We start from the raw sequence: 8645 nt of genomic DNA, 5'->3' as shown, positions 1-8645 counted from the left end.
GTCCAGTTGCTATGAGACAAATAATATTAAAAAGTGGAAGTATCATCAGTACTGTACACTGAACAATAACAAAATGCACTGAATTTACCTGGTTCACATGCACCTCACTTCCACTGGAGTAAATATATTGGAATGAACACAGTTACTGCCAAAAGTAAGCAAACCAAAAGACAAAATCGTGTTGACAGATTGTATTTTATAAAGTGGAGTAATGCATATAATCCTGTGCAACAGTTTGGGATCCCCTGGTCAAATACATGTTGTTGATTTTTTAAGTGACAATAAATTGAACATATCCTCTGTTACCCACAGTTACTGTTTATTTGCTGGATTCAATATATTGCAAGAAAATAAATCATAAAATGTGGCCTATGCAAAAGTTTTGGTATGTGAGATATGTTATATTTTACGGTTTTTTTTTGGTTTGCTTGTTTGTTTGTTTTTTGTTTTGTTTGTTAAATTCAGGAAATAAACAGTAACTAGGCACTAAACTTGCAGAAAAATGTCAGAAGTTTGTTCTGTAGAGGATGTGTTAAATTATTTTCACTCAAAATTGACAAATCGTGATTTGATGGGTGTTCTTTTTTTTTAGCACTTCGCTCTATTAGCTTAATATTAACGTGTGGCCAGAGCATTAGATTAACACACTATAAAGCACAAAACTTCTGTTTCAAATATTGTACTTTTGTGGTGTTGAGGGCTCTATTAAACCCAAAATAGAAACATTAACATATGACACATGTTCAGCCAATCCTTATTTTTGGTGTCTCAAGAAGTGTATTGAATCGAGGCACCACTGTGTTGTATTGTATCTCGTATTGAATGGAATAATTCCAAGTTTTAAGCATAGTAGAATTATTTAAATGGTGCAAGGGGCCAGCTGTATGTATGAATGTAGGCCCAGCACAAATTGTGTCTTGATGCGACTGCAATACGTGCTTACAATTAGTCTTACCCACCACAACAAAGGTGTAGTTCTACTCCAGATAAAGAAAACTTGGGAAATAGGGAAACAATGACACGTACCTCCCTCAAATGCATTTTTTTTGCCCAACTTATGCCTGAAACTGGCACAAAAGGTTTAGTACATGAGCCCTCAGGTGCTTGTTACTATGGTTATTCAATCATATGTTACAGTACAATACACTGGGTTCAAATGTTAAGGCTGTGTGCTATGTCAAGTCCCCACAACAACCATTGCCAACAATGTTGCTCATGGTTTGTCTGGTATAATGATTGCACATGAAATAGCACATGTAGATTGTATACATATTTGGTTAGTGCACTTGCAGTCCAAAATTTTGGAGAAAATTCAAGTGCCGACAGTGGTCCGTAGGCAATAATGGGTCAGAAGACAGAACAGGCATCTACACCCCCCTCCTACTGTTGATTTCAACATAGAGGGACCCTTTCCAAACCAAGCGCTGATTGTGTTTGTACAGTCTGTGATTTATCACGGGCACGCCGATTCCTTTATGCGAGACCTTGTAATGAATAAACAGCTTTTTGCAGTGCGTTTGTTTCTTTAAGCAGTGGGGTATTGGTGTTGGGGAAAGCTAGGCCTTATTCATCATCTCAATAGTGCACAGTAATGGACTGTGAGCTCATGGTCTGAGAACCTAATGTAAAAAGATGACCCAAACATCACACGTCCTGCTCGTTTAAAGCAACGAGGCCTTTTATGTGTCTTGGATGGATTGAGATTAAGTTGTTTAAAGCTCAGCTGCCCGAGGATTAAACAAAAGAATCGCTTCACGTTTCGACACTACTCTCTGGACTTTGGGATGAAGTCCTACTATGGAGGTTCTCAACTAATCATTTAATCATTTATATTCTGAAGTGTTAATATCAAGCGCAAGGGTTGTTTTGCTTTGTCTGCACCAAATAAAGCCATGATAGACGGTGATGTATTTTCTGTATCTTTTTTTTTCTTTTATTGCAAACAGTATGATACAAAAGATAAGCTTCTTTTAAGACAATGGCGTGTTTTACAAAGATTCATTTGCATTAAAGGATGTTGACATGAGACCTAAGATATGAAATAATGAATAAGGAATAAAACATAAAAAAATGACTGTATGCTGGTGATTCAATAAAGAAAAACATCTTTACAATGTGGCCATGGCCTCCAGTAATCCATTTATTCATATTTGTTAGAATTAAATGGGAAAAAAAAAAACTTCCAGTTGTTTGTTGTCAAATTTGATCAAGTTTTATCACAATTATAAGAAATCTGTACACAACTAGATCATCAAAAACACATAAAAAACAAATGGAAACATTTACAAATGATAAATAAACCAAGATGGTTAAAGTTTGTACCACAACTAGACTGTGATCTCCAGAGGAGGGGGGAGAAAAAAAAGGAATTTCTTTTCAGCTCAAATTAGTCTTAAAAAGGTGAAGTAAATGATAAAATGCAACATAGTAATTACTTATCAAAATAATATTAATACTAATGAATAAATTAAAGAGGTTAAGACTCGACAGGGGCAAGGAATGCGAAATCTGACCGACAGGGAGCGCCTGAGGAGTCTCATCTCTGATCGAGGGACACTTTCTCTTACTGCTGGGTCGTAGAGAGAAAGAGAAAGAGAGAGAGAGAGAGAGAGAGAGAGAGAGGGATAGAGAGAGAGAGAGAGAGAGAGAGGGATAGAGAGACAGAGAGAGAGAGACAGAGAGAGAGAAGGAGGTGAGTGACGGCTGTTGAGGCACTACGGATCTCTACGCTGGCTGACCAGGCACTGATGGCACAAAGGCAGGACACTTAATCTGCGCTAAAAAAGATGGCACTTCCAAAACGACAACCGCAAAACACAGACAAAAGGAAAGACATAATTTCTGTCTATTGAACTTTGTGGCTGCTGCTTCACTGACAGAGGAAATGAAACAAGATTTCCATAAACCACTTCACACAGCTCGGCCTGATTCGAAAAGAGCAGTAAGATATGTACAGAGCAAAGATAAAGGCTGTGTTTTTAGTTTTCTTTACAAAAATACACTGCTGTACCCCCTCTATACGGCTCTCGTATCCTCAACCTGAAAACGACAAAAAAAAAAGAGATACATACACAGTACATACTAAAATATTTATAACGAATATGTCCTCACAGAGGAATCCTCTCTTTCAAGCGAGTTTTTCTTTTTCATTATAACTAGAAAAATATAATCGCAACTCGGAGCATTGTTTTTAAAAAAAGGCACTGTCGGGAGCCATTTCCGATATTTTCAGTACTAAAATAACAACAAAAAAAAAAGAAGTCCTGCTTGTTTTTCTCTGTTGGCTTGTGCAGGGAGTGGAAGGAAGGCACTTCAAGGCCTCTGGATAGCAGTCTCTGGATAAAGGTGGTGATAACTGTTCAGTCTGTGCTGTTGGCACTGTTTATCTCTCTTTTAAGGCCGGGACAGCTGGGTATAGACGGGTTGCTCCCAGTGCTGGGGACTGTGGGTCTGAGGCACCGATGGTACCCCAGCTGTGTCGGCGATTGGGGTGTACATGGGCCTCTGGCCTGGACTCATGTAGCTGAAGGTGGAGTAGAGGCCGGAGCCCTGGCCGGCAGCGTGGCTGTAGTAGGAGCCGCCATGGTGGTCAGTGTAGTCATACTGGGTGCGGGCCACCGACGGATAGGACGAGGTGCTGTAGTGTTGCAGGTTGAAGGAACCATAGGCCACGTGCTGGGGAGAGCCCTGGCCTTGTTCACTGTAGTGGCTGGGGCTCAGCTGCTCCGTCTTGATCTGCGGGGAGCGCTGCTGGGCCTGGCTTTGATCTGCCGGGTTCAGCTGGGTCAGGGAGTGCTGCTGCTGTTGCTGTGGCTGCTGCTGCTGCTTGGACATCCAGCCGGTGGAGCCAGTCAGACCGTAGCCGGTGGAGTAGGCCTGGGCATTAGAGGGAACCCCCGGATGACCGTGAGGCGGCAGGTACTGGTCGAACTCTGTTACGTCAAAGGTCTCAATGTTGGAGATGACATCGCTGCTCAGCTCGCCAATGTCCACGTCCCGGAAGTCGATGTTGAGCTGCCGGCCGGCTCCCTCCTGCAGGGGGCGGCCTTCGCGCTTCAGGTCTGGCTTACCACCTGGCAGGTCTGTTTTGGGGGTCGTAGGCGGCGTTGGAGGACCCTGGGACTGGCCTGTGGAGGACAGAACAAGACGTAAATCTCTTAAACTCTAAAAAGACCCATCCCTAACTTTTTAACTTACATATTAGTCATTAAGTTGAATAAATTAAGATTAGTAATTAAATAACCACATATATCTGGAGCACAAGGGGTTAACCACCCACCACGCATTACATTACTGACGCAACCCGAGCGCAAATAAAGATAGGCCCTGAAATTAAGAAAGCGCCGATAAGATTTATGAGCTTTCCCTGCATGTGGGAATGGTGCCATTATATAATGTGCTCGCTAGATGGTACGTTAGTAGAGTAAAGACAACTGCTATGTTTGCATCACCGCTTGTAACCCTGTAATCATTTACAGGTTTCTTTTATTTACAATTGCCCTCCAATTCTGAATTGGATCCACATTCAAGGCTGCCATTCCAATATCAACAAGGCACATTCGATTATAATCCATACGAGAAAAGTAGGGGATACTTCAAGAAATTATTGTTCATTCCAGTTAGAGCACAAGAAAAAGTGGGAAATTAATAAAACAAGAACATTCAAGGCCTTACGTGCTTGTCCCACATGCCCTAATGTTTCAATCTACCCTATTAAAAACGATGCGATTTGGATTTGCTTTGAGTTATGTAGGATTCAGAGAGGTTTTGTACCTGAATGGTCTGAGGGAGAGTGCACTTCGCCCATGCTGGAGGCTGGAGAGTCGGCTTGCTGCAGGGCTTTGAAGATGGCGTTGGGTGAGATATGGGTCTGCTCACCCTCCTCTGCCTCTGCCTGCCCGTTCTTCACCGACTTTCTCCGTCTGGGCTGGTACTTGTAGTCAGGGTGGTCCTTCTTGTGCTGCACCCTCAAGCGCTCGGCCTCCTCCACAAACGGACGCTTCTCACCTTCGTTCAGCAACCTGTGTAAAAGCAAAGCAACGCAGGCGTTCACAACTTTGTTTCCCTATATTGTCATTGTAAATCATGCACAGTAGAGATAGGTAGGTAGAAACTAATGTAATAATGATTCTCCTCATTATTTCTTTATTATTATCACCGTCATGAATGATAGCAGTAGTACTATATATTATATTTGTTATATCTGTTGCTTTAGCTGTAATATGTATGTAATTATTAGTCCACCAAGTCTTGCAAGCTTATTTTGTGTAATATTACAGGCATAAACTTATAACTGAAGTAACTTTCTCAGACTTGCAACTAAGAAGCAAGCTGGAATACATAAATAACTTAAAGACCAAAGGCTAAAACATTAAGTGAAAGACATATAAAGAAAAAAGATATGATGAAATAAATGACGCAGTACAATAAAAAGCGGAATAAATGAACTCTACGCTGCAGTTTTCAGGGTTACAGTCTAGGCTGCGACCAGTACAATCGCGAGTGAACAGTAGCGTTCAAACAGAAGGCAGCGCAGTGCTGATTCTTACCTCCACAGTTTGCCCAGGGTTTTGCTGAGCTCTGCGTTGTGCAGATGGGGATACTGGTCCGCGAGCTTCCTCCGCGCCGCCTGCGCCCAAACCATAAACGCGTTCATGGGCCTCTTCACGTGCGGCTTGCTCTTGCTCGAGCCGTTCACGCGCACGGGCATGGGCACGAGCGTCCAGTCGTAGCCCTTGAGCACCTGCGACACGGCGTCGCGGATGCACACGGGGAACTTGTCCTCGTCGTCCTTCTTGAAGTCGTCCTGGTTCTCGGCGGGCCTCGTGTTCTCCGTGTCCGAGCCGGAGGCGGACGGACACGGCGAAGCGGCCCCGGAGTCGTCGGAGTCCCCGCTCGGACTGGGGGCGTCGCGGAGACCCTTGTCCCGCTCGTCGGCCATCTTCACGTACGGGTCGAGGAGATTCATACGAAAAAAAGGAAAAGCGTGGAGCGGAGGGAAAGATCCTCGTGCACGGAGCGTGCAGAAAAAAAAAAATAGAAAGAAAGACCCAACAGAGTAGTTTGGAGGGCGCGCGCTCCCGTGTGCCGCGAAAGCTGTCAGAGTTTCAAGAGTCCGTTAAAGGATATGAACGAGCTTTTCTCATGCACGCGCTTCGGGCTCGTGACCTGAGATCATGCAAGTGCTCGGAGAAACACTGTCGCTGCGAAAAAGACCCTCTTCGGCGGGTTGATCAGGGGGAAATCCTCAAACCGAGTCTGAACACACACTCACACACTCCTGCAGCTCGCGCCTTTATAACTCACTGCAGCGGCTGAGGAGGGGGCGGAGTCTGAGGACTGAACATGATACAGGTCTCTCTCTCTCTCTCTCTCTCTCTCTCTCTCTCTCTCTCTCTCTCTCTCTCTGTCTCTGCGCGGACTGACAAAGTAAAGCGAAGTGATTACTGAACATATCGTGTTGAATCACGGTGGGAAAACTAGTCTACACTCTTATAAAATATGGCTCTTCAACGGTTCTCTAGTAAAGGCAATGGTTCTATTTCATGCTTAAACGGTTCTTTGCGTGGTGAAATGGTTCTTCAGATTGATGGAGAATGTGTTGTATATGGTTCTATGTAGAACCTTTATGAAAATGCTTCTATGAAGCACCAAAAACTGTTCTTCTGTAGTTACGATATCAAGCTTGTAACAATAAAAGAACCCCTTTTGGTGCTGTGTAGAACCATTTTCATGAAGCTTCTATTGGACCATATTTGCCACAACACATTCCCCATCAACCTGAAGAACCCTTTTAACGTCTTTTTTTAAGTGTGTAGGCTGAACATCCATAACCTTCAACTCTTCTTATCACTGATTATCCATCACAGCTGTGAAGCAAGACGTGATCGTGTCATGGCTTTATTGTTTGTAGATGTTCTTACTGCGATAGATTAGACTAAACCGGCCCAATTCACTCGGACACACCTTCACATGTGATGACAAAATAGATCATCTCTCATTCTTAACTGTTCGGTTTGACTGTCCTGGCCTCTCTATATCAGTCTATTAGAGATATTATTTTTATTATTATTATTATCTCTGTCACTTTCTGTGCTTCACAGTCATAAAGCCTTCATTACAGTATCTGCTGTCCGAGCAGATCCAGCAGCTTTCACTCCTGATCCATTCAGCCGGGTCTCATCTCCACGCTCTAAATTCTGTTTTTAGTCTATTTTGTATTTTGCCTGGTATTTTTGTCTGAGGTGCGCCGAATGAGCAGCGCACGTGTCTGAGTGAAGCTGCGTGGAGTTTGAAGTTGGTGTAATACTCCGCATTCTGCATTAGCACCGATAGGGGGCGACATGTGTTCAGAAACTCCTGAACCAAAACTTCCCCAGAAAATCTTCACAAAAGCCGCAATCACAAGTAAACACGACAAACGCCCAACTGCGTGACTGCAGCATTTTAGACGTGACTGAATGTGATTGAAACGCGCTGTATTACAGATTTAAAGTGATCGTTTGACTCGCGCGGTCAGATACGGGAGGATCACAGAGTGACTGATTGAAGGAATAAAAGACTGACAGATTATTTCGCTTCTTTCCCCGCAGCACATCTAAGCATCGCTACATTAAGGAAACTCGTTCAAGCTTTATTTAGCAAAGTCTCAGTTTGTGACCCGTGAAGATGATGATGATGATGATGATGATGGAGCACAAACACGAGTAATCTTTTCTAAAATGAGCTGATTATAATGAAAACAAACAAACATATAAATGAAAAAAAAGAAATATACCCATTAGCAGGCTGCTAAAGTCTCCTAAATTATCTGAATTTCTCTGCCTTAGTGTCGAGATTAGTCTTTCAGTCGCTTTAAACAAGATTTGATGTTCAATTATGTTCAGTTTTAATTCCGTTTCAAGTCACTACATTATTATTATTATTATTATTATTATTATTATTATTATTTTATACCTTTATTTCCTTTTTTATATTAAATACATAAAAGGTATTATACCTTAAATGTATTATAATAACAATGTATCTAATAATAGTACTATTCTGATACATACATTCATGCATACACACACACACACACACATATATATATATATATATATATATATATATATATATATATATATCTGTTTTCGTTGGTTCATTCATGTGCTGATGAGTGTAGCTGTCTAATCTCAGAAACGCAGCTCATTCTCATCTACGCAGACTGAGGCCTCTTGTTTATTTGACCAAGTAATGTTGTGGAAATGTAATTTTCAGGCTAATGTGGGCAGCACATGGGCTGGACGAGGCTACCTGAAATTTTGCATCTAATCCATCGCAGATGGAGCCTGCATCCCCCAGCAGCTCCTCTGAAATCTCAACACAGAGTGAGTGTCCTGAATATCTATTATTGTGCTGCTTTTTCAGATATTTGTCCTTTAATAAGTACATCGTGCTGACTGCGTCTGTGTAGCTGCTGAAAAAAAAAAGAGCTGTGTTGGTAATAGTAAAAGTAATATTGCCAGAGGTGATCCTATTAGTTATATTAGTTTTTACAGGTTTATGCAACAAATCTAGTCAATGACTCCATAAGACTGATCTGCCATTTAATTAATCATATACACTTATGTATGTAAATAGTGACATTCGTTTAATGATTTTTA

At 42.1% G+C, this 8645-nt stretch overlaps 1 protein-coding gene across 1 annotated transcript; it reads right to left on the bottom strand.

The window, feature by feature from the left end:
- Positions 1–1916: 1916 nt before the first annotated feature.
- Positions 1917–6288, bottom strand: LOC118821224 (transcription factor Sox-9-A-like). Its single transcript, XM_036589748.1, has 3 exons — positions 5550–6288; positions 4774–5021; positions 1917–4127 (listed from the first exon to the last, which is right to left on the bottom strand). Exons 1-3 carry the CDS (start codon positions 5966–5968, stop codon positions 3394–3396), a joined length of 1401 nt encoding a protein of 466 aa, XP_036445641.1. The 5' UTR covers positions 5969–6288; the 3' UTR covers positions 1917–3393.
- Between the last annotated feature and the right edge of the window lie 2357 nt (positions 6289–8645).

The sequence above is a fragment of the Colossoma macropomum genome, unplaced genomic scaffold, assembly GCF_904425465.1.
Source record: "Colossoma macropomum unplaced genomic scaffold, Colossoma_macropomum, whole genome shotgun sequence".
Taxonomy (NCBI): Eukaryota; Metazoa; Chordata; class Actinopteri; order Characiformes; family Serrasalmidae; genus Colossoma; species Colossoma macropomum.
This window is presented reverse-complemented; position numbering and strand designations above follow the sequence as displayed.